We start from the raw sequence: 27,435 nt of genomic DNA, 5'->3' as shown, positions 1-27,435 counted from the left end.
ATGCATGAACTTTTCATATACCAATTTCCTGACATGAAGTATGTGTTTTACTTGGATTATATCAAGAAAAACTTTAGTTGCCGATTTGGCAGACCTCAGGTTGATGTCTGCAGTACTTGTGAAGACCTTAAGACCAAAATTAAATCAAACACGCTTAATGACAATGCAAAACGTGTAGCATCTTCTGAATTAATGGTGCATAACAGACGTGCTAAGTGGCTTTATAACAAGATGCAGGAAATAAAAGAGCTATCAAAATCCAGGCCTGATATGGGAATTGATTTCGATTATATACAAAACCTGCCACTACCACTGCTGCCTGTACAAGAAGTATTTTACCTTAGTAAACTATGGTTCCAAGTCTTCAATGTTTGTGACATAAAAAATGACAAGGCCTATTTTTATACCTACCCAGAAGGTGAGGGCCAAATGATGTATGTTCAGTGGTTTTGGATTTTATCACCCATCACATTCCCGAAGAAGTGCAGTACCTCCATGTATTTAGCGATACATGTGGAGGCCAAAATAGAAATCATGCTCTGTGCAGACTTTTGTGCTCCTTTACCATGAACAGTAGATTCAAGGGTATACATCAGTATTACTCCATTAGATGGCATAGCTTTATGCCATGTGATCGTATGTTTGGCACAATGAAGCGTGAAGTCCGGCGACATGATCGTGTCTACTCACCTGAACATCCCAGGTGAGCATCAACCTTTTTTTGATGAAAGACTCTTGGCCAACCAGTGATACAAGAGACATTAATGAAGATGATGATATTGATGACTAACTGATCCACCTACTAGGTAAGAGTAATAAAAACATATTTTAAAGTAACATTTATGGGCTATGTATCACATACTACTAAATAAAACTAAAAATAATAATGATAGTAAAAATAATAGTAAAAATAAAAAAGAACATTATTCAAAAAAAGTTTTACAAACAAGGCTTTTTTTCAGCTGCTGGTCGACTAGAATATGAAGATTGAGGACTGTCTACCATGAAAAGTCCAACAATGAAAAATGTTTAATCGGAAAACTTCTTTTTTGTAAATATATGTAACCAACAGTTTTGAAATGTATTTTTTTGCCTTTTTACAAAGATTGAATAATTTTACTTGCTTATTTCTGAAACCTTTTTAGCATAGTCCACAAATTCGGTTTAAGTTTGTGCATTTAAAAACTTTGAGCTGAAAAAGGTACATATTCCTGAACATATTTACACAGTTAGATGGTATGTAACAAATATTTATACACAGGTACCGTGTGCAATGTGTTTACTACACTTAATTCTACACATTCACAATAGTAAATTTTTCTGTATAACAACCAGTTTTTCTCACAAAACAGTTTTTTCTTATTTGCAGAAAGTTTATGTTTTTGGAATGTGTACCTTTTTCAACTCACCCATTCAATGTTTACCTCCCGCAGTTCCCTCTAGTACCAAAGTGACAATTTCTTGATACCTCAGAATGCGCCGTATCCACCCATCCCTTCTTTTAGTTGAGTTGCACAACAATTTTGTCTCTCCATTCTATTCAGTGCATCATTAGTTAGGTGGTCTACCCATATAACGTTCAGCATTCTTCTGTAGTGCCACATTGCAAAAGCTTCTATATTCTTCTTTTCTGAACTGTTTATCGTCCACATTTCGCTTTCATACAAGACTACACTCCAATCATACATCTTCAGAAAAGATGTAACACTGACAATGTTACAAAGTACTTCTTTTTCAAAAAATGTTTTTTATTGCTATTGTGAGGCTATTTTATATCTTCCTTGCTTCAGCCATCATTGTCAAGAATGGAGAGAGGTTTAGCAGAAATTTCCTCCAGCACATTCTCACCTCATTGCTGATGCTATAAAACGTTTTATGTAACAATGTAAAATGACCATGTAAATCATAATTATCGCCATCACATTTCAAATCCCTTAGTTATGTTTAAGTTAATTCAGGTAGTCTGAAGAAGCATTAAATTAATCTTCAATCTACAGAGTTTCATAGAACCCCCTGCTATCCCAGCTGTGGTGACAGTGTAGCAACTGTAGGAGTGTTCCAAAAAATGTGCCATTGATTAGAATTCCCTTCTGTGTAGCCATCTACAGAACATACCTGCCAGCACATGTAAATAATCCGTAAAACTATCGTGGACAGTGAAAGATGAAATCTACAGAGTTTCATAGAACCCCCTGCTATCCCAGCTGTGGTGACAGTGTAGCAACTGTAGGAGTGTTCCAAAAAATGTGCCATTGATTAGAATTCCCTTCTGTGTAGCCATCTACAGAACATACCTGCCAGCACATGTAAATAATCCGTAAAACTATCGTGGACAGTGAAAGATGAACCTCTTACATATGGTGTGTGTGTGTGTGTGTGTGTGTGTGTGTGTGTGTGTGTGTGTGTGTGTGTGTGTGTGTGTCAAGAACAGGCTGCTGATTATTAACGATCAATTCCCACTTCCCGACTTTGGTAGCATCACTAAGAGGTGGACTCCAGTACTGTGGAATGGTGTTGCTGCAGGTGGGATAAGTACTAGGTGCCCTGTAGGTAATTGTGGTACATGCTTCCCATCTCTGGCATTCCTTACACCAGTTGACAATGTCTAATGGATCAGTGGAGACCCAGCAAGGAATACCTGTGTATGATTCTGTCGTCTTCACGAATCACAGATGGTGATGTGTTGGAGCATCATGGGAAAACTTCAGAGTAGGCCATAGCTGAGCTGCGCTGACTAGAAACCATTTCAGCCTCACTGGACCATAGGTTCCTCTTACACAGTAAAATGCTGTTTATTAAACAGAATTCTTGGTTGGTTTGCATTCTTCAAGGCTTCTATGGGTTTCAGCAATGCTGGATGTTTCTCCATTCTGAAGCAATGGCTGAAATTTTGCCCATGTTGCTGAGTTCTGGCAAAGGATTCCTTGAAAGGCAATCAGTGGCCTTGTTTTTGTGCATCACTGAAGTACTCCTGAAGCCTCAGTACCAATCTCCCCAGATCATTACAGCCAATCAGTTGGCATAGAGAGTGGAGATCTGTCGATGTGATGAATGGTTTGCCAAATAAATATGACCAGGACCTGCAGATGAACCAAAGAACTGCAAGGCTACCTTTCTTGATTGTACAGTAGTTCCTCTCAGACAGAGTGTACTCCAGAAACATAAGCTGTCACCTTTTCAGCTGTAGAAGTGCACCTAAACATAACCACTAACAACAGTGTAAAGTTCTATCTCAACATTCTTGTCGTACAGTACTAGGACTGGAGAAGATTTCATTGTATGGACAAAGGAAGATCTTTCTTGTACCTCATTCCAGGAAAATTTGGCATCTCCCTGCAGTAGTTCTTGGAAAATACATGCCTTGGTACAGAAATCTTTCAGATGTAGAAGTAACTTCAGGTGCACCCCAGAGAAATGTGGTGAGACCCTTGCCTCGTATTCATGTTGTATATTGGTTACTAGAGACCTTATATGCATTTGCATTTGCATGTTGCATATTTGGCGGTTATTGCATATTTTAACGAAAAACTTGTGACTATGCATATTTTTGCTCTGCGTTTACAATACTTTAAAAATTTAGACAGGTAGGCTAGCTCGATCTAGTCACGGTGTGTCACAGATTGATCGCAACCAACTGCATGCAATTGCTAACTGAGAGGCCACTGCCTAGTGAAATCATTACAGAAGAGGAACAGGACAGGCAGACAGTCAGTGCTCCTGTGCCAGTGCTGCTCATTAATCCGCTCCACCGTCATACCATACTCGTTGGCAACAATTAAACTACGCAAGCTTTTAGTCGCACACCCATTGTTTCAGTTTAGCTTTCTGTTTACTTGTACACAGTAGAATGTGTTTACAATGTGTAGTGTGTAATGTGTTATACACCCTGCTGCACCAAAAAAAAAAAAATTAGTTTCGTGGATAGCTGACCATCCTGGAACATGTAAATATGACGGAATTGTTTTACATTGTCGAGTTTGTGAGAAAAACGGTCTTCATATCGCAGAACTGCAGAAGAAAGGACCATGACGACAACTTCTGACAGCAGCAGGGATTTGTCCAACAATAACAAAAAAAAAAAAAGCCAGTTTAACATGGGTCTATGTGTAGCATTCATTGCAAGTTCTATCTCAGCATTCTTGTCGTACAGTACTAGGGCTGGAGAAGATTTCATTGTATGGACAAAGGAAGATCTTTCTTGTACCTCATTCCAGGAAAATTTGGCATCTCCCTGCAGTAGTTCTTGGAAAAGACATGCCTTGGTACAGAAATCTTTCAGATGTAGAAGTAACTTCTGGTGCGCCCCAGAGAAATGTGGTGAGACCCTTGCCTCGTATTCATGTTGTATATTGGTTACTAGAGGATTTCGGCACAAATATTGCTTAAATAAAAATACACCAGATGAAGCAACATTGCGTAAAAATTACATACCGACAATTTACGTAAATTTTCTGAAAGAAATACACGATCAACTCAAGGGCAGCATTATCTGGATTTGTAGACAAAACTACAGACACTTGTGACCATTACAGTGCAAATTTAATTGTTGGTACTTTAAAAGAACTTGAAAAAGTAAATCATTCTACGATCACCAGATTTGTGAATGAAGGTACTAGAAAAATATTTCCAGAATCTTCTGTTGGTAAAAGGATGTCTGTGTTTTTCAGATGCTGTTCCCTATATGATCAAAACAGGAAAAGCCCTCAGAGCATTTTATCCCAATTTGATTCATGTGACATGCTTTGTTCATGTAGTACATCACCTTGCTGAAGAAGTGCGTTCCACATTTGTGAATGTAATTTAACTGATTTCATCCACAAAGAAAGTGTTTCTAAAGGCTCCTGCTCGCATGAAGACCAACAAAGAAAAACTACCAAATGTACCTGTACCTCCCGAACCAGTGTTTACTTGTTGGGGTACATGGGTCGAACCTGTGTCGTTTTACAGTGAACATTTCGAGGCCATTAGAGGGGTAGTAACGGCTTCAGTAGTGCAGAGGCTTTAGCAGTTTGCCAGTGCAAGGAAGCTCTTAATGATTCTGGTATTAAAAAAGACATTGCTGTGTTTAGCACTCATTTTTCCTCTCATAAACCTGCAAGTATTAAAAAGCTTGAAACTCAATGTTTGGCGGTGAATGGATCTATTCAGTTAATGATAAAATTATTCTGGTGAACTCATTGCGAGGTATTCCCAAGAAAACAAATGTTTGAAAATATTTTAAACAATAACCCAGGCTTTGAACCGTTGTTTCTGGTAAGTTCACCTATCCCATTAGTAAAACTATAAGTGCCAACACGGCACCCAAATTCAGATACTGCCCAGTTACCTCATTTGATGTAGAACAGTCCTTTTCTGCTTATAAAAATGTTTTGAGTGATCAAAGACACAATCTTACTACCGCCGAACATTGGGAACAGTACTTGGTCATTTATCTTTACAACAGCATAAAAATGTAAAAAACTGTAAATGATGCTTTGGTCCAGTAGTATTAATTGAAAATTAATGCTCTTCACAACATTCATGATTTTTTTTATATAAAATACTACAGAGTATTTGAGCGTGCCCCTCTGCATGCAATATATCTTGAAGTTGGCCCTGTAAATATCGATTGTTTCACTGTGACTCACTCAAATTGCATCTGCTTGTTACCAACAACAATAGCAAAGAAGGAAAAATTCTTTAAACACGGTATGCAAATTTTTAGAAAATAATCCCAGAAAGGGCCCCTTCCTAATCTCTACTGGACAGTATTCAGAAAATGATATCGGTATTCTAAATGTACCGTCTTTTTGTGTGGCTGTCACTCTTCCTCATAATTGATATCCACAGGTTAGACTTTGAGATATAATGCACACAGTAACTACCATGTTTAATTATTTGATCTTGTCTATTTTGACACTTTCCATGCATTTTAAGCATTTTTCATGCTTATTTGTACACATATGTTAATGTTTATGCGTATCATGCAGTCTCTACTGATCACCTTGCAGACAATATTAATAGCAATAGTAACCTCAGGCTTTTTTGCAGATAATGTAGCTATCTGCAGTGAAGTGCTGTCTGAAAGATGCAGTACAAATATTCAGTCAGACCTCGATAAGATTTCAAAGTGGTACAAAGACTAGCATCTTGCTTTAAATTCACAAAATGAAAAGAAACATAGTAACATACAACTATGATATCTATGAAGCACTGTTGGAATCAGCCAACTCGTACAAATACCTGGGTATAACACTTTGTAGGGATATGAAATGGAATGATCACATAGGCTCAGTCATGGGAAAAGCAGCAGGTGGTAGATTTTGGTTTATTGGTATAATACTGGGAAGTGCAGTCAGTCCACAAAGATTGCTTACAAATAACTCATGTGGCCTGTTCTACAGTACTGCTCAAGTGTGTGGGCCCCATACCAAGTAGGTCTAACAGGGGATATTGACCGTAGACAGAGAAGGGTAGCACGAATGGTCAACATTTGTTTGACTTAGAGAGTACCACAGAGTTGCTGAAGAAACTGGACAGGCAGACTCTTGAAGGTAGACATAAACTATCCTGAGAAAGCCTACTTATAAAGTTTCAAGAACCATCTAAGTGACGATTCTAAGAGTAAACTACAAACTCCTATGTATCACTCACATAGGGATCGTGAGGAGAAGATTAGATTAATCACAGCATGCACTGTGGCATTTAAACAATCATTCTTCCTGCACTCTATTTGTGAATGGAACGGGAAGAAATCCTGATAACTGGTATAGTGGGATGGGAATGTATCCTCTGCCATGCACTGGTGGTTTGCAGAGTATAGATGTAGATGTGCTGAGGAGTTGGAAAATTCATGACAGCTCTTATTTTCTCAGGATCTGGAGGGACTCCATTGTCATTCGATTTGAATTTGGCAGGGAAGCTAAAACAGCTTAGGTTTAACACGCCACTGCCCGCACCGAAACTGAGTTTATTGTACGGTATTGCTCCCTGTGTATCTAGTAAAGCCAACCGATGCCCTTAAGTAGTGAAAGGGGACCCTTTACCAGTTCTTTGTTAGACAATTTCTTCAAGTCTAGTTGCCCCAAAAATTGTATCTCTTGCCATGCATTCGAAGATTGGGTGTGATGCAGTTTCCTCATTCTCATCACAGATCCTACATTTATGGCCTTCTTCGGCACGTTCACAGGAGCTCAGTCCGTCAGTTCACCTGATGATGGCGACATGTATGATCGCCGAAATATTGTGCCCGTTGGACACTATAGACCGGCAGCATACCCGTGGATATTTTGATTATCAAATACGCCGGGAGAAACTCAAGAATCAAATCTCTTTCCTGTTCAAGCCCAGGATTCTTTTAAAAGAGACAGCTTTGGCATCATTACCTTACCATGTTTTTGTTTATAGACCTTGGTCCAGTATTCTACGTGCTGTCTTATAATCCAGTTCCATAGTTCTAGTTTGATTATAGCCTTAGTGATTGTCAGAACAGGTTCCAGTCCAATGCATGGAGTCTTTGCCCCATCCTCACCAATCAGTCTGCTTGTTTACTGCCACCGATCCCTGAGTGGCCAGGGTCCCACACTAGGTTTACCCTAATGCTTCCCCCTAGCTCCACCAGAGCTCTGTGACATTCTGCAACAATCTTAGATCTTGTTGCAGGAGCTGGCAATGATTTCAGGGCTGCCTGAATAGATATAGATGCTACATTCCTTGTAGTACCTACGCATATTCTCCTCCACACATGCCCTGATTGCAGTAATTTCAGCTTGGAATACCGAGGCCAGTTTTCCTGGAGAGATGATGCCTCCCAGTCTTGGCTGAACCCTGTTCACCCTGGCCCCAGCACCTTGGTCTGATTTCGACCCATCAATGAACCAGAGAATGTCCCCCGTGTGGTGTCAAACTGTTTTTTCCCACTGCTACTTGCTTCCAATCAATATATTTTAAGGCTTGTTGAAGCAGTTGGGAATTGTTATATAGTCGGCCAGCATTTCCCCAGCCATTCCTATATTTACCTCACTCAGTATTTTATTATGTGATTCTGGATATCTCAATGAGATCCAGTTTTGAGTCTGTATGCACCAGTGCTGCCTTCATCTTGACCCAAAGGTATAGTGGAGGCATGTTATGCTTGGCTTTCATCCAAGTGGTTGGTGTGGTGCTAATTCCTCCTGTTATGGCTAAGCAGGCCAGTCTCCAGAATAGCAAACTCCTCATCTGTAGCCTGCTGTTCTACCTTCTTCCACCACACCATGGCCCCATAGGAGATCCTAGGTCTAACCACCGTGGTGTATATCCAGTGCATAACACTGGGGCTTAGGCTTCAGTTTTTGCCATGCCCTTCTAGTACTCATTAGAGTGCCTTTCGCCTTGAAGTAGATGCTCTTAGTGTGAGGGGTCCATGTTAGTTTCTCATCTAAGGTTACCCATAGGTATTTCACTAAGCAAAGGTTGTTTAACTAAAAGCCTCCTCGATGTCCAGAAAGATGCAGAGGGCTATTCCTTGAAAGTGAAGTGCTTTCTGCTCCCACCCAATGAGCTGTCTCACCTGATTTACCTGGTTGATGTGTGTGTTGGTTTGAATGTAGAGGAGCCCTAGTTAGTCTCTTCTCCCAAATATGTTCATTAACCAGTTTTTTCATTGCTTTAAGAATAAAGGAGGGTAGAGTGGATTGGTCTCATATCCTTGGCCTTGCTATAATCAGTTCTCCCTGGCTTTCGAATAAAGACAACCTTCACTGCCCTCCAGGCATTGGGAATGATTCCTGCTGCTAGGTTACCTTGTCATTCACTAAATGCTTTTTAAATTTGTAGGATGGCTAAGAGGCACAGGCCTGCGGTCTGAACATATTTCAATACAATTGTCAGGTGGCTAAGATATTCTTCACTTGTCTTAAAGAAAAAGACATGTCATCCAGGCAGCACAGACCCATTGTCCCTTTAAGGCATTGAAGCAGGTTGGCAATATTATTTCCAGTCAGTCTCGTCAACCTCTATTTACCCGCAGCCTGTCTGCATGCACATAGTCAGCCATCTGTATTCTGCGCAGAAATGCTTTGTGCCATCCTCCTCCTCAAGTATGCTGGAGAGGAACAAGAATTCTGAAGGTTCAATGATGCCATTTTGCAGCATTCCTCCCTGATTATCTGCTGTTTAGCTGGGGAAACCCTGTACTAAGTGCTAGATGACTGGTGGATTATCCCTTGTGTTGATACAGGTGTTCTTTTACCGTGGGCTCTTGTTTGTCTTTTCTTCCCGCCAGATGTAGTGGATCACATTTTTTAGTAAACATCTGTGAGCTGCCTCAGAGACTAACTTTATGGATGAGTTGTAGATGCTTGTTTTCATCAACCGTAATCAGTGCTGGCATTTAGATTTTTTTTAGGGGAGTAGTATCTTGATTGATGACAGACTTGTCTCGTCTGACAGCACGATAACATTGGCAAACAGTTGGCCAGGGCAATCTTCATGTGTGCATATTCAAGTACTTTCAGCAAATGCAAGCAGTCCCGCGTGAAAACAACATTACGACTACATTATTATAAGATGGCAGATTTGTGGAACTGTTTTCTGCAATACATATTCCTGTTGGCTGGACATATTTTCCATTTGTTAATCCCACAACAATTTCTTACGTATTACAAAACATAATATTCTTTAGCTGGTGACGATAAGCATCTGACATTAAAGAAAGAGAAATTCCTGAGTAGACAAGCGTGCCGACAGGTTGGCCATTGATGATAATGTCGATGAGATTTCCTAACAGTTTGGTGACTGTTGTCCATGGAGAATTTGCATCTGTGGTGGCCCTCACTTCCATAGATAATCACGTCACTTAGTTTTACTAAATTTAGTTGCTGGGTGCATTGCAACAGGAAATGGCTACAGCTTTTTGGGGGTCACCACATCCAGCATTGTGCTTTGTCCTACAGGTTGCCTCCCCCACTCAAGGGCTCACAACTCTTTTCTGAGTCTGTTTAGCTACAACAGAGCCCCACCCTTTGCAGTACTACTTCCCTTTTTGTTCTGCAAGCCTACACTTCAACTATCCCTTTCCCCCTCTGGTGCAGCCCCTGCTTGGACCTGATACACATTATTTAGGACCTTAGTTTTCCATTTCACTTCCAGAACTGTCTATACTTTTTCATTAATAAATACATTGTCCTACTTGTTGAGTTTGACAAGCCATTGCTGCTTTTCTAAAATTTTCTGTGTGGTGTCTGTTCCACCTTTGTGCTTTTCCACATTAGCTCTCTCTCTTCCCAATTAGGTAGTGCACTCCAAACCCAGCCTGGTAGCCTTCCCACCTTCCCCACACCTACTTTGTGAGCCACCCCCTCCTCCTCCTCCTCCTCCCAGCTGGAGATACATCAGCCTTGTCCAGCTTATCACATCAGGAAAGGGTCTCTTGGGACACTCCCCTCCAAGACTTCTGCTGGTCTGCAACTGGATACCGGGCATTGGCTGAAGCAGCCACAAGCTGTTGATATCATAGGGCTTCATGTTCTTTTTCAGTTCCTGAAACTTAAGTCAAGGAAGTCATCGAAACCCATCAAGTTAGAAAGACAAAAAGAAGGCTTCCAAGACTAAGGAAATTCTGGCGATTCCCACACCATCAGATCCCACACATTTTGTTTCTGTTACCATGGTTGCTATCCCAGTGCCCCCTGAAGCTCCAGATCACACCATGTGCATTGATATCACCTGTCAGCTAGTGGCAGCAGATGACTCAGGGACATAACGTGCCTCGCCTGTCCCTTCGTGCCCACACATTATACCAACAGCTTAATTCTCCAGTGGAATTGTAGCAGTTTTTCAATTACCTGACTTAGCTGTGACATCTCTTAAGCTCCTTCCCTGCTTTCTGCATTGCCCTTCAGGAAACAGTTTCTAGCAATGCAATCCCCTGCCCTCTGTGGCTACCAAGGTATTTTAAGAATTATGCCGATTATGGTATGCTGTCGGGTGGAGTTTGCACATATGTTCTGGAGTTCGTATAAAGCGAACTTGTGCCGCTTGATCCAAGTTTGGGGGCTGTGGCTGTTCAGGTAAGGGCACTTCAACACTAGCATCTGTAATGTTTATCTTCCTCCCGATGGTGGAGTGGCCCGAACATATTATCTGCACAAATTTTTCAGCTATCCCCACCTTTCCTATCTTGGGCAACTTTGATGCCCATAACCTTCTATGGGGTGGAACCATGGTCAAACTTATTGGCAGATCTTGACCTGTCTCTTGAATACTGGTGCCTCCACACACTTCATTGTGGCACATGGAACTTACTAGGCACTGATCTTTCAATATGCAGTCCTGGTCTTCTCCCATCCATTCACTGGATTGTCCACAAAGAGGTAGTGACCACTTGCTGATCATCTTGTCCCTCAGTGTCATTCCCCTGGGTACCTGCCCAAATGGGTTCTCCACAATGCCGATGGGATGCTTTCACCTCCACTGTTGTTCTGAGCTCCCTACCACATGGAGGCATTGACACAGTTGTCCAGAGTGCAACAGCTGCCAACTGAGCAATCCCCTATTCTTGGTGATCCCCCGCATGGAGATGTACCTTGGTGGACCTCGGAAATTGCCAAGAACTATAGAGATCGCAGGGGGACTCTCTCATCATAAGCAGCATCCATCGATCGAGTGAGCACCTCATTGCCTTTAAGCGGCTCCATACCAACTTAATAAAATGACAGAAGCAAGAATGCTAGGAACAGAACATTTCAATAATTGGACCAAATGCGCCTCCTTCACAGGTCTGGGCGAAGATCAGACATCTACGCATACCAGTTATCTGAAGGTGTACTTGGTATTTCATTGAACGATGCTCTGTCCACTGACCTGGACGCTGTAGCCAAACATTATGCTCTGAATTGTACTCTAGCTTCTGCGTGTGAGAACTATCAACATGCCTTTCGTGTTCTTCAAAGAGCAGATGGAGCATTTGCACTTACCTTTCACTACACACCACTTGGACCCCTATAATGCTCCATTCAGTGAAAGGGAATTCATCAGCATCCTAGCCCTTTGCGCCAATACAGCCCCAGGACCAGACTGCATCCACACACAAATACTCAGATACCCATCAGTGGATTGTCAGCATCATTTCCTTACTGTCTTAAACTGTATATGGAGTGAGGGCGAGTTCTCATTTCAGTGGTGAGAAAGCACCATCATCCCATTACTGAAACCATTTAAGCACCCACTAGAGATGGACAGCTATTGCACAGTTAGTCTCACCAATATTCTCTGCAAGTTGCTCGAATGCATGGTCAGCCATGGGCTGTGTTGGCTCCTCGAGTCTTGGGGCCTTCTGGCTCCATCCCGGGGCAGTTTTTGCCAAGGCCATTTCACTGACTATAAGTTGGTTTCCCTGGAATCTGCCATCTGATTACTTTTGACCAATGTTAACTCCTACAAAAGGCTTAAGACATCACATGGTGACACCACGTCCTCTCAACCTTTCACGAAGGGTGTCTCCGGGGCCTGCTTCTAATTTTTGTCCAGAAACGCTTCTCTTTCTGTACATTCTGGATTCAAGTTAGTGCTTCCCATAGTACCCCCCCCCCCCCCCCATATCCAAGAGAATGTGGTTCTGTACTAAGGGTCCGTCTCTTTCTAGTGGCCATCCATGGTCTAGCAGCAGCCATGGGGTCTTTGGTATCATCTGCCCTGCACCCTGTTAGCTGACGATTTTCACTCTTCTAATGTGGGTGTTGCTGAACACCAACTTTAGGGCACCATTTGAAAGGCACAGTCAAGGGCCATCCCCACGGCTTTGTTTCCAGCCGCAAAGACCCACGTCATGCACTTCTGTCAGCTTGTGACATCTCAGTACACTTCACTGCCTCAGTACCATCACCTGGGGTACAGACCGCATTACCCTTGTGTACCGTCTTGATAATGGGAGTCAGGGATATGGTTCAACATTGCCTTCATCATTATGGTCACTGAACCCGATACATCACTGAGGGGTCCGACTTGCAACAGCCTTTCGAATTAGCACTGTGAACAGCATAATCAGAGGCTGGGGTCCCTCTCACTATGGATCAGGAGAACTGGGATCACAATTGCAGTTAGACTACAGTGTCTCTGCTCTGAATTCTAACTTTCCTCACTGTCACCTTTTGTCTGGAAGCAATCACGACATCCGGGGGCCCACAGCAGCCCTTGCTCAGAAATCTAGCCTGGCCCTGCTCCTACCTTTCCCACCCTTTTATTTTTCTTTTATGCTAGCCATTTCAAATGTTTTATCTTTCGTAAAATTTTATCATCTTGTGTGTGCTGCCCTTCTTGGGGTAATAGACATGCAGAGGGTGCGTCTCCTACCGCATACCATGCTCTGGGGACTCCAGTTGTATTCTGGGCAGAATGGCTCACCCATCTTATCCTCTCTCACTCCTGTCCTACTTCTCCTTGATTTTTTGCTTCTATTTTGTTTACAGTCAGGCTTTCCAGTGTTTGCCTTTAGTGCCCTCCTTAGGATTATTCCTGCAACCAAGAAAAGGGTGGCCGTTGTCCACAGTTGACTGGCTTGAGTAGAACTGTTGTGACATGTCACAGTATACTGGTTGTTGAAATCCCGTCTCCTGTCTCTGCAGTAGCCTATAATGAGTCCAAGGTTCCACAGTGACAACATACCAGTGTGTTGTCTCAGTTCTCCAAATGTCTGTTCTGTGGGATGTTGCTTGTACCTTCATTTTTGGTTGGTTGCTTGGTGGTCGTGTGATGGTACTAAAAATCAGTACACCTGTTAACATTCTTGGTCATCTCCACCCATGAGGTCAGTGTTCATTCATGGCTGTCCCCCTCTTGCTTACTCAGTTCAACATTTCTGGCTGCCATAAATGTGGCGTATGAAGTGAGGTCATGCTGGTGGTCTTGCATAACTTCCGAAGGGACAACATTTGAGAGTCATGAATTGCTAGCACCATGTAATCAATTCTTCTGTTGTGACTTCCTATACCAGAAGAGCTTAGTGCAAATCGTCTGAATTCTTTCATCAAATGTGAAATTTTGTCATTCATGTTCACTATGTGGCACAGGGCTGTGGTATTTCTCCACAACATTGAGCCCTGTTGTTCAATTTTTCTTCCACTAAGCAAACATTGCTACTGATTGTTGCTAAAAACTGGCTTCAGTTTGGACTAGAATTTATTCATGTGGAAAACAATGGAAAAAACATTTGAGAGATGTCAGACGGTGGGATTGGAACCCACATCACCTTCCAGTGGTAAAATCATCAGGCTATGCGTGGATAATCCACAAATGGTATACCCTTCACTATGATAATGGAGAGTTTGCAGTATGTTCATTTTTAAACATACTGTAAGTACAGCAGTAACTCGAGAGGCACCATAATAAGAAATGTGACTACAACCACTTAGTCCTGTTAATGAAGGACAATTTTTCATCTCATGCATGTCTGGATTTGATTAATATCTCTGTGAGCTCAAAAATTTTAGCAGTAAGAGAAAAATACGTGTTCTTGTGATGGTGACCTGAGCCTATTATGGAGAATTTCCTTCTGTGTCAAAAGTGATATTGGATAGTAGTAATTCAGTTTGTCGGACACATGGCCTCCACAAGTTCTTTCAAAGGATTGTGAATTGACAAGAGTTGTTATCCATTTAATTTAAAGGCCTCTGGTCCCAGTATGAAACCAATCTCCATGTGCCTCTCTATAATGGACTTGTGCCCATGAGTGCTAGTAAGTTGTATTGCACACCATTCTGTGTGTACTTTGTGGCTCAGCTTCCCACCCACATGTCATCTGTTTGCCCATGTCTATTCACCTGTGCAGGTAGGCACTCAGGCTGGAACAGCCTGCTGTGGTCAATTACTTCATACTATCTCATAATTTAGACATAGTGTTTTTCCATTTACAAGAAATGTATGCCACCATTTGACATGACATCATCCTCTCCTTTCTCCGGAAATGGGAGTGTGGGGGAATCTTGCAACTTTCATCTGACTATTTTGTCTGTTCAGCTGTTTTATGTTAATACGCATGGGAGAACAAAATGCAAACAGACAATGGTTGGCCAATACTTAACTTTCAGAAGGCAAAACTGCAGTATTGCTGTTATATAAATTTAAGTTTCCTTGACTACAGAGGTAAGATCTCACTCTAACAACCTTGCAGCTTGTGACTTTTCGAAACTTCATAGTAATCACACCTGAGAAACAAGAATTAACTGATGAAATTGTCAATACTGTCTTTCAGAAAATTACTAAGTGGTTCCTTGTAAACGGACTCTCACTGAATTTTGATAAGACACAGTACATACAGTTCCGTACAGTGAATGGTATGACGCCATTAATAAATATAGACCTTAATCAGAAGCATATAGCTAAGGTAGAATATTCCAAATTTTTAGGTATGTCCATTGATGAGAGATTAAATTGGAAGAAACACATTGATGATCTGCTGAAACGTTTGAGTTCAGCTACTTATGCAATAAGGGTCATTGCAAATTTTGGTGATAAACATCTTAGTAAATTAGCTTACTATGCATATTTTCACTCATTGCTTTCATATGGCATCATATTTTGGGGTAATTCATCACTGAGGAATAAAGTATTTATTGCACAGAAGCGTGTAATCAGAATAATAGCTGGAGTCCACCCAAGATCATCCTGCAGACATTTATTTAAGGATCTAGGGATATTCACAGTAGCTTCTCAGTATATATACTCTTATGAAATTTGTTATTAACAACCAAACCCAATTCAAAAGTAATAGCAGTGTGCATAACTACAATACTAGGAGAAAGGACGATCTTCACTATTCAAGATTAAATCTAACTTTGGCACAGAAAGGGGTGAATTATACTGGCACTAAAGTCTTTGGTCACTTACCAAATAGTATCAAAAGTCTGACAGATAACCAACAAGTATTTAAGAAGAAATTAAAAGAATTTCTGAATGACAACTCCTCCTACTCCATAGAGGAATTTTTAGATATAAATTAAGAAAAAAAATATTAAAAAAAATAAAAACACAAAAAAATAAAGTTGTTATATTAACTTAAGTATGTTGTTAAATTAACCTAATTATGTCATGTATTGGAAAATTTGACTCGTTCCACATCATTACGAAATATCGTATTCATGATCCATGGAACTAGTAGTAATCTAATCTAATCATATCTCCTTTTCAACTTCATTTACTGCACTGTTCCTGCCACTTTCCTCCATCCTTGACATTTTCAGCCCAAAGTGTTTACCAGTATATTATCTTTGACCTATGAGACACCTGCCCACCTCACCTTTGTCCTTACAAAAGGTGGGACACTCCTTCCCTAAAGAATTAGCTGCTTTGTTTCGGGTTTTGCCACAAAGAAACCCTTGTATCCAACTGAATATATTTTAGCTGAAGAAAGCTTTATAGTTAGTCTCAGTGTGTGTTTCTTTTTGAAGCCCTGAATAATCAAATATGTCACATTTTCCCTACAACTTGCACTTTAAATTGGGAAATAATCAGCCTTATTTTGCCTTGTGAGACTACTAAATTGTGTTTTGTTGCAGGTAATGCCTTAAAGGAAAGGAGAGGGGGAGAAGACTGAATTGCAGAGCAAACATTTCTTGCCAACAGAAAGTTCACCTGCAGCCCAGGTCCTCCGAACACTTAGGAGATTATATACATAGGTGTATTAACGGTTATCTTTTAGTTATCTGTTTTAATATTATATACAAATTGAGGATAAATATACACAGAATTTTTACACATTCATGAGTGTTTATGCAAGATGTATTCCTCCTCCTGAATATTCCATCCGTAATTGAGGTTCCACAAAAGCTAGCCAGTCAGAAGCATGAGATGGTAGCAGTCCCATTGAGTGACACTTGTAAAGTGCCAGAGCAACACTTACTATGTTTCCAAGTAGGTATGCAAATTTTTGCACCACTGCATGATCACCTTCAATCATTTTGAATGCTGGCAACAGAAAACACAAGTTTAGTTCTTTGATGAACATGAAATTTTGATACATTAACTTTAAAATGAAGGCAAATGGCTGACTGTGTAATGCTCTGCACCATTAAAGTAAAGGATGATCATTTACTCACATGCAGTCCAGCTGCAATCTACTGAATTTTGTTTTCAGAGAAAACTGGAGCTCTTATGTACCTCATTTTACAAAACTGCCTCTTTCACTGCAGACTAACTGAATAATTAGTTATCAACTTGTTTACTGTGTAACAAAATTATCTTAGTGTATATCATAAATATTGCGATGACTAATTTTGTTACTTCAAAGTTTCAAACAGTAAACTATAATTTGTACATGAACATTGGAAACATGAGTGTAAACGTTAAATATGTTTAAATATGTATTTCTTTATTACTTAATAGCTGTTGCGTGCATCACTTATTGCTGAGTGACAAACATAAAATTAGTAACTACTTTTATTATTCACTACTCCAGAGGAGAAACATGGTCTTTGTTTTGAAAATGTGTGTTTACATTGCATCAGTGTTCCAGCCAAAAGTTTCAGTTGGTCAAGCTATATAATAAAGTTGTTTCACAAATCTTTTTAGTTTATCATTTGTGCTAACCCTAACTTGGCTGTGTGTTAGCCTTGCAGCTCAATGTGTACTCCTCTACAAGTTTTACAAAACTTCTTGCTGCACTCCAGTTAATTTTATGTTTTCCACTGGGTGAAATACCAGTAAGTATGGGTACGGGAACAGTGCATGGAAAGCAGTGAGAACCTGACACAATCAAAATGGGGCGTAGTCCTAATCCAAGGCCTGAAGAACAAAATGCTAATGAATGCTGTTAAAATTTTTTCCCTACCAACCATTAGTTGTGTTTATAAGAACATTATGTCAATATGGAATGTTTCTGTTTCCAACTTTTGTTATTAAATTCACAAAATTACTTTTTAAAAGTGCACCCACTAGGGTAATTGTAATATATGCAACTGAACATCTTGATCACTGCATTAGTAGCCTTCAACAAAATACAGAATGTTTTGCTTTGTCCTGTCAGAGGTCTAACTATGTGTCTACACAGTCAGTTGAAGAATCAGATGAACATCACCCACGGGCAGAATAACAGTAATGAATGTAAAAACTGTTTCACCATTGGCATAAAACTGGTTGTAGTTTCCTGCAAACTGATCAAAATAAATGATATATCTTGAAACGATAAGTGTATCAAATTCAGCCAGCATGGATGAACTATTCTACCTTTCCCCCATCTAAATACAGAGAGATGTCACTATTGTATACTTGTGTTGGAATAAATTTACAAATTTCTTTGCCAAGTTTACGATCTCTGAAGTTTCCTCTAACTTTTAGCAGCTTACAGGCACTGCACACTGCCCCTCTTTCTGCAACCACCTCTTCTTCCTATTGCTTGTAATATTTTTTAATCGATTGTGTAACATGAGTACATAGTACTCAGCAGTCTATCATGAAACTGTCGGTAATTAATTAATCAGAGTAAAGTTCTTGAAAAATTTCAAAACTCAAAACAGTCCCAGAATGATTCTCAACTCTTAGCATATGTGGAATTCATACTACTGCTAATAATTAGATTAGGGTGCAGAAATCTATGTGTGAAGAGTGGGTTGCAAGAATTTTTGAAATGAAACTTCCTGGCAGATTAAAACAGTGTGCCGAACCGAGATTTGAACTCGGGACCTTTGCCTTTCGTGGGCAACTGCTCTACCAGGTAGGACAGTTGCCCGGGAAAGGCAAAGGTCCCGAGTTCAAGTCTCGGTCCGGCACACAGTTTTAATCTGCCAGGAAGTTTCATATCAGCGCACACTCCGCTGTACACTGAAAATTTCATTCTAGACATTTTTGAAATGGTGACAAACTTTTACAACACACAAAGAATGTTCAAAGAGTGTGAGCCAGTTTTTTCTTTCCTTTTTTTGTGGGGCTGTCAACATTGTAGCAATGTTGGAAGCAGACACTTAACATTTGGCATAAAATAGAGTTTCCAAAAACATGATGGCATAACATTTCTGATCTCTTTTACTTCCGAGTTTATTTCTTCTATCCGACAGCAAAAATTATACGTGGGGCTTTCATATTTCATTATTAAAAACATTGTACATTATCACAGCACATGTTGAGTAACTTGCTGAAGCACTGTCATGATACTGCAGCTTATTATCTTGATAAATTAATGGCATTATGGTATTACCAATCACATGTAAACAGTTGTGTATCATTACTGAATACAGCTAGGAACTCTGGTAGCTTCAAGAATTATCTTGGCCTAATTTAACCAATAAGTGTGCCTTTAACATGGCAGGTATTAGCAGGGCAAGTCAGGTAAAACACACAATTTTGTATTGTCACTGATTGGCTGTAGTTTCACAGTTCTGACCCATTATTAGGAGGCAAATTTTGCTCAATTCAAAGTCCCCCCACTGTGCTCTGGTTCTTCAATATCATCCACCAGATTCACTTCCCAATGTAACAGCAAACTTCCCAATCATACTGCAATCATTGGAGGAGACTATCATCCAGCAATTAATTGAGAATGAGATTTTCACTCTGCAGCGGAGTGTGCGCTGATATGAAACTTCCTGGCAGATTAAAACTGTGTGCCCGACCGAGACTCGAACTCGGGACCTTTGCCTTTCGCGGGCAAGTGCTCTACCAACTGAGCTACCGAAGCACGACTGACGCCCGGTACTCACAGCTTTACTTCTGCCAGTACCTCGTCTCCTACCTTCCAAACTTTACAGAAGATTTAATTGAGAAATTACATTCTGTAAGCAGCGAGCGTCAGAAGACATCATGTGAAACATTACAAAATGTGTTTTCTGAGAACTACCTAGAACAGAATGTTTGGATTTGCACTTATGGTGAATATATATTGAGACTAATAGCAACAAATAGACCTGGCCTCTTTTGAATATGTCTACATAAAAACTGGTACCAATGTCTGTGATGCTATATAGCAACAATGATTACTACCAAAGTATAAAGGGCAACTAAACCACGTAGGATTCATATTTTCAGCAAACTAGCTACAGAGGCAGTTGTGTCATCTCAGTAAGGAACCCAAAACATTTAACTCTGGAGAGGAGCATGTAGAAGAAATGTGGCTTGGGTGTATAGGAATAGTTGACCTTGCACTTGCAAGATATGCACAGAGTAGAATAGTTCATGATGGGAGAGACCATCCATGTATACAGTCACAGTAAAGAGTAAAGACACAGACTACTGCATAATATGTGTAAAACAAAGCATACGGCTGTAGATAGAGAGATGCTGGATGAAACACATTTGTCTTTAAAGAGAGAAATTTATGTATGTATGTATGTAACGGTTCCAATTCAAGTTTTTCATAATTCTAGTCCCTAGGTGTTTAGTTGAATGGACAACTTTTAAACTTTTATAATGTAACCAAAACTTAATGAATTATTTTTAGTCCTTACATAGGGGACTTCACACTTTCTATTGTTCAGGGGCAATTGCCACTTTTCACACCATACAGGTCTCTTGTCTAGATCATTTTATAATTTGTGTTTATCTTCTGAAGACTTTACTAGATGATAAATGACAGCAGCACTTACAAACAATCTAAGAAGGCTGTTCACATTGTCTCCCATATCATTTATAGAAATAAGAACAGCAGAGGGGCCATAGCACTTCCTTTGGGAATGCCAAATATCGTTTCTATTTCACTCAATGACTTTCCATCAATAACTATGAACTATGTTGTTTCTGACAGGACAATAAAGAATCCATTCACACAAATGACAGTACTCCATAATTACGAGTGATAATTGTTTTGAATACTAATGGATGCAATATTTTGTCTTGATTTTTTGGTGCCGAGATAAATCCAAGCAGCAACCATTTTATCAAGGAGTTTTTACAGACCAAAGAACTGCGCCTTCGTCAGATAATTCAACAAGCTTTTTATCTGCAAATAATGACTGGTGCCACTGCTTCCCTGCCCACTGAATCTACTTGGTGTGTCTTTCATCCCTGGCATCAGTACTACCTTCAGTGTCTCTTCTTTACCACTTCTATGTACTTCCCTTATCCAATCACATTCCTGATGGACATGACTGAACCCTTGACCAACAGATTGATGAACTCGTTTTGTCTCTTACAACACTCAGCTGCCGCCCCCCCCCCCCCCCCCTCCTCCTCAGATCAACCAACCAACATCTACCTGGTGTGTCATTTATTGAGCACATCTGGGAGATTGCTGGTTGCCAGCCTTGAGACCTTTGGATCCCATACCACAACATTTAGTACCTACAAACTACTGCTACTTGAAGTGATTTTTAAGGTTTGTATGTTATTAAATTGCATGACTTACTTGTTTGCATGGTGAAAAGGGCTTTTACTGGACGAACAATTAACATGCCAACCATCATAATTGGAAATATAGAAATGGAATTTCCTGCCATGTACATTATAAACAGGTTCATTGGCATCTGAAACAAAGTTATTGCATGTGAACAATGGAAAGTAAATTCAAATTACAACCCTCCTTTAAACATCACTAATAGGAATATAAAAAGGACTAAAAATATCTTAACTTCTGAAATCTCCTGCACACACACTTTGGGAAATATTAAGTGCATATACATCCTTATAATGAATTTCCTACTGTAGCTAAACATTCAGGAGTCAAGCCAGCCACCTCTTAATTCATCTGCATAATTTGGCATATAGCAATTTGTTTTAAAAGTGACTTGTTCTCTGTTCTCTCAACAACAGTACTTCTCAGAGCTTTTCCTTATCATACAAACACCTGTTACAGGTTATAACTGTAAAGTGACTATTATAATACAACAAATATCAACTCTTAAGTCTACTTCATGCATTAAACTACTTTGGATTAAGAAATAGGAAGCAGCATTATTTCATTGGCAACTGGTAATTTGATCTACAGGGCTATTGCTCGCGTAAATCCACATTCATCCTACAATAAGTTTTATGTGGGAATAACAAATTGGGCTAATGTTCTTATACTGAAAAACAGAACAGCTTAGAAAGACTGTAAATTTGGTGTTGAACACTGTACATTACACAATACACTTGCATCATCCAGACAATTCTGTTGCTGTTCCTACAAGTTTAGAAAGATGTTCCACCAGCACTGCAATGCCTATGCCCACATTTCTTGTGTTACAAACTATAACCCCCGAAGCCTGGTTCACATCAGAGAACATGGAAGTTAATACAAGCATTCACCAACAATTCATCACCATTCACTGCGATTTGCTTGTCACTGCACCTATGTCACACATTCTACAACAGCCAATGAGTGCTCAGTAGGGTTCCAAGAGCTCTGCTGTGAATGTCTTGCCCAATATGTCGATTAAACATGTTCATAGTGTGAATTTTTATTCGATTTGTTGCGAGATGTAATTGCTGATGGTGGTGGTAAGCTACAAATTCTACATAAGCAAGTGAGAGACATATTTGCAGGATACAAGCTTTCTTCGAACACAAAGCACACACATGCGCATACTGCAACTGATGCTTAGAACTGGGAAGGCTGTAATCCCTGTTTGTGCCTGGACCTGGGAGAACTGCCACCATTTTTTAATCTGACTACAGTAATTGGCACCAAGCTTTTAGTCAATACTGTGCTAGTTTTAACCATGACGCGACATTTAGACCGGATTATTCTGCACGGTGGGTGCCCTGTTTCTGACAAAATAAGCAAAATGGTGTAGGAAAAGCAAAATATAGATGTCTGGATTTTAACACAAGGATGGAGACAATGTACTTATCACTGAATTGCCTGCTTTAGCATTGTTTCGAAACCTTGCACATATGCTTCTCATTGCAGCTGGGGAAGAAATTCAAAAGCAGGACACTACGCACACATGAAGGAGTTGCTATTTTTGTAAAACCCCCTCCAACACTGAATATGTAACATGAACAGTTGGAAGATTGGCAAGAGGCAACTTTCTGAAATTGTAGCAGTAGTGTATACTAAACCGAAGTTAGTGCTTATCTCTCTCTATTACACCCCCTGTCTCCGATATTTATCAATTTACTGATGAAATGGAAGCTCTAAATAAGTAGCAGCTGGCAAAATGCAGCTCTCACAAGATAACATAAGGGGCAGTCACATGAAAACGAGACAGATGGAAAACACAAACTGTTTATTATTTCAAAAGTAATCACTATAATGGTTAATATATTTATCCCATCATGAAACAAGACTGTAATAACTTCATGGAATAATGCTTGTGGTTGCCTACCAAACCATGATTGTACCACATGCAACAGAAAAATGCAATCCCTGGGTATAAGCTGCTGATTCACTGTTGCCTGTCAATCAACTGCCAGAATAGGAAAGGCAATTGCTTTCTGTACAAGCACACCTCCGTAGGCATCTTAATTCTGAAGTGGTCAATAATGTTCTAGTATAATGCTGAGAGCCAAGCAGAGACCCCTCTGTGTGAAGTCAGGACAGCTGTTGGTAACCTGTGAAGCATGTGTGACACTAATAAAACATAATTAAAGTTCAGTCATTTATTCACAAAGTTTACAAGACTTAGTTCTTCCACACCAGCCTCAGCTTCTTTCTTATCCAGCTCCAGGATGTTGAGTCAACTCAACATCTGCAAGCCCATGAGATGATGTCAGCAACCCCTGCACCACAGAAGGTTGCCAGCCGGCAGGTGTGGCCATTGCCCAGCACACAATGATTCTCATGTTGGCTGCTGGAGTGTCCTCAGTCCCACTTCGAGTTCTACGATGACTCTTCATGACCTATCCATGATTTACCTAGTGTCAGTAGTTGTGTGGTCAGTTGATTTCCTCCCTATGCCTAATAGTTTTCAACATATGGAGGTGCCCGAGAGTTGGACAAGAATGAGGACTCCAACAGATCAAGTTGCTGGATTCCGTGTTTAAATTCAGTACTGGCAGCACTCTGCGACGTGGTGTTCGAAGACAGTCAGTTTCTCCATTAGCATATGGTAGGCAGCCAGCAGCATGAAATTCATCAGGTGAAGGCCATCATCTTGAATAGATCTCCAGCTCTTCATAGACTGTGCTGGTGCATCTATGACAGTTTCCCTACAGTACTGTGATCGTGGAATTCGAGTGCTATTACTGTGAATGGCACTGATCCAAATGACTGACTGACTGGGGTTTTTAATGGGAGCTAACGTGAGGCTATGATTCAAGGCTCTGTTCACAATGAATGTCTTCCACATGTTCACTTAATAGTCTGTTAATTGCTGTGTCAGGTCGTGCTATGTGGTATTGTGAAAGAGAGAGAGAGAGAGAGAGAGAGAGAGAGAGAGAGAGAGAGAGACAGTGTATGCGAGTTTCTTGCATCATGTCCGACGAGCTATTGATCCCCCCCCCCCCCCCCCCCACTTCCTTTGGTTCTCTGTTACAATCTCCTATCTGCTGAATGCATATCCTCACTCGGCAGTCTCTGTCTTTGGCATGACTTGAGTTTGCCTGTGGCAATGTGAGTTAATAATTTTTTTTTTCTAGTTTCTACCCCTTACTATTCAGTTGTGATGCTGGTTGTCACGTAACAACTGAATTAGGATGTGTGAGAGTTTAGTAGGATAAAATTTTATGTCTTCTAGTCCTGCGGAACTCTTACCCAGCTTAATCTTCAAAATGCAGACACACTTATGTTACTCATGCTTACTTCAGTCAGTAGCTAAGGTCTTGAGTATAACAGATTTACTGCAGCATATAAGTACACAGACATTGTCAACTTAAATGATTTCAAATGACCTACTCTCTCCGGTCCAATTGACAGTTTTTTTATACAACATTTCATTTTTCCAAGGAAGGCCTCTGCTTTAAGTATTCCGTCTAACAATGGAAGGTGTTTCGATCTCTCTGCTTTACACAATGTCAGAGCATCTGTCACTGCATCTACAACACTGCACAAAGCCCAATGAATGCGCCAAAAGTAATTACAAACTTTAGGCAGAAACTTATTTTAATACATAATTAAGTCACTGACAAAAAACAAAAACCTTATTTAATGATATTTTGTATTACTTCACAGCCACATGTAGAATGTTTGCTCATGCCGAGAGTACTGAAATTTAAAACAAAGCAGACATTCATGGGAATTTTCTTAAACTAAAACTCCAGAATTTCTGTACCCCCACAAATCCCCATTAACCAGTTGTATGCAGCAGTCCTCTTCAGGGTGGCTAAAGATGTTTAAAATATGAGTTTTAATGTAGTAGGAAAGTTCTTGTAGAGCCTAGTCGGAACCATGTAAGAGCATAGGTATGTGTGTGCGTGTGCTCTCCAGCTCAAAGGATAACTCCAAAAGCTAGTAAGTTTTTCGTCTTGTGTGTGTGCCTATTGATGACAACACTTTTACTTCTCAGCGAGTGGTCTCATTTACGATTAAAGGTTTAAAATGTATTTACTTTAAGTTCAAAATAGATTTTATTCACATTTATTTTTGTTTGGCAGTTTGTTCAGTGGACTTCTTGCATTCCATATGCACTTATGATATCTATTTTTTTTTTTTACTAGCCAAGTACCCCTCACAGCCTGTGTATGTATTTATTCCAGTCTTCTGTTAGTCCATCTCTTATCTCTTCTTTCATTATCCTCCATCCATTTCCTCTCCCCCTCCTTCCCTCTGTGGATCTCCTCTTCACCCTTCTCTATATCCATTTCCTCTCCCTCTGCCTGCTCTTTCTCCTTCTCCTACTCCCCCTTTTTCTGTCTATTGCTCCCTCCTGCTGTCTGTGCATCTCCTCCTCTTTCCTTCCTCTGTCCATTTCCCCCTCCCACCTATCGGTGCCTCTTCTTCTCCTTCTTCTTCTTCTCCTCCCTCCTCCTCCTCATTGTCTGTCCTTGTTCTCCTTTTCCTCCTCTCTCCACATTATCAAACTCACCCCAATAGGAGGCTGGTAGTCTTACCCCCACAGTATTTCTTTCCAGATTATAAGCAATGTATGTCCCAAGTTTGTTTGAAATCATCCCATGGCTTTGCTCACATACACACACGTCATATATATTTAATGTATTTCACGCATATTTGCACACATTTTTCACCTGTATTCTAGCGAAGCAATTTCATTTTCACACATTTCAATGTTTATTCCATATGTCTTGAATTATGTGTTGTACAATGATACAATATTACAGGTACACCCAGTGGTATATGTGGCTACTGTCAGCAAAAGTAGTAAAAAATAATAAATTAAAATGTTGTGCATGATGCAGCAGTTTTTCACACATCTCTGTATTTATGACGTCATATCTCCTAAACTGTCACACAATGATATATTTTTCTATGCACGTTCAGTAGTATATGTGAATACTACCTGCAAAATGAGTCAAGAATACAGTAAGTAGAAAACAAGTAACAAATTAAAACATCATGCTTCATGTAGCAGTTTTAATGCATGAACAGGGAAAATGTAGTAAGTAATAGCCCTTTTTCCTTTCACCATTCTGTGGAGGTCGGCAGTGAGAAAAGTTTTGTAAAGGTGTGAAATTATGTGTAAACCTCATCTCCAAGTGCTCTCATTCGCAAAAACTGGTTTTTTGCCCCCATCCCCTCCCTTTTGGTAGGTAGGTGGTTCTTACCCCACAGTGAGGATTTCAACACTGATACGTGCATCAAGTTTGGTTGAAACTGTTCCAGAGATGTAGAACATATATACATACATTTTTATAATATGTATGGATTAGCAACATTACATCCTCTTCTGGAATCCATGTTCAATAGCAAAATTATTTCACATGAAAAGCAGCAGATTAATCCCTTCAGTGCTGTGCTGAAGTAGAGATTATGTGAGCTTACTTTTGATGGTTTGCTCAGAATGTAATCTGAACACACCCAAATGATATTTGCTTGCACTTGCCTACCATTTACACTGGAGAGGATGCTCATTCACTCATGCTTGTTTGCTTTCCATAGTACACCAGGCTTAAGATGCCCGTCAACACCCCTAGAGAGCATGATCACCAGACTATTCAACAATTGGGCATTGTAGAACATGATGGAATGACATCTAATCAAGTCTTCATTACTCTTGATGAGAAAACAGGTAGTAGTGTGGAACACTATTACCTAAGATGGCATGCACCTCTATGAACGAGGGTGTGCTGAAAAGAAATGCCTCTGAATTTTTTAATGTGGAAACTCTTAAAGCCTTATAAATAAGAAAAATGTTATTAACATTGTAAGACTTTATTCTTCATGTCTACATTTATTTTCTCAAGCTTGGTGACATACACATTTCTCCTAACGAGACCAATTTGTTGATATTGTCACTGTATGATGTTGGACTTAAGTTTACATAGGCACAACCTCACCTCTGCTTGCATCGCTTCATCACTATCAAAGTTGTCCTTTAACATACTCTAAGTTCTTCAAACAGATGAAAATCAGATTGGCCCAAGTCAGGAATGTTTGGAGGATGATCAAAGACAGTGAAACTAATACATCGGATTGTTGCAGACATCCTAGCATTCTTGTGAGATCTGGCATTATCA

General features: G+C 40.1%; 1 protein-coding gene and 1 long non-coding RNA gene across 3 annotated transcripts in view; one reads left to right on the top strand and one right to left on the bottom strand.

Annotated features, from left to right (window-relative positions):
* Positions 1 to 18,134, top strand: part of LOC124596621 — a 71,908-nt gene extending 53,774 nt beyond the window's left edge. The window contains exons 5-6 of the long non-coding RNA XR_006978331.1: positions 963 to 1,081; positions 16,512 to 18,134. This is a non-coding gene — a long non-coding RNA (uncharacterized LOC124596621). The remainder of the gene's footprint in view (positions 1 to 962; positions 1,082 to 16,511) is intronic.
* Positions 16,649 to 27,435, bottom strand: part of LOC124596620 (ER membrane protein complex subunit 4) — a 64,601-nt gene continuing 53,814 nt past the window's right edge. For both annotated transcript variants that reach the window (XM_047135845.1, XM_047135846.1), the window contains 2 exons: positions 21,287 to 21,404; positions 16,649 to 16,920 (listed from right to left, as the gene is read on the bottom strand). In XM_047135845.1, coding sequence (XP_046991801.1) covers positions 16,724 to 16,920; positions 21,287 to 21,404 — 315 coding nt within the window. In that variant the 3' untranslated portion in view covers positions 16,649 to 16,723. The remainder of the gene's footprint in view (positions 16,921 to 21,286; positions 21,405 to 27,435) is intronic.

The sequence above is a fragment of the Schistocerca americana genome, chromosome 2 (genome assembly GCF_021461395.2).
Source record: "Schistocerca americana isolate TAMUIC-IGC-003095 chromosome 2, iqSchAmer2.1, whole genome shotgun sequence".
NCBI lineage: Eukaryota > Metazoa > Arthropoda > Insecta > Orthoptera > Acrididae > Schistocerca > Schistocerca americana.
This window is presented reverse-complemented; position numbering and strand designations above follow the sequence as displayed.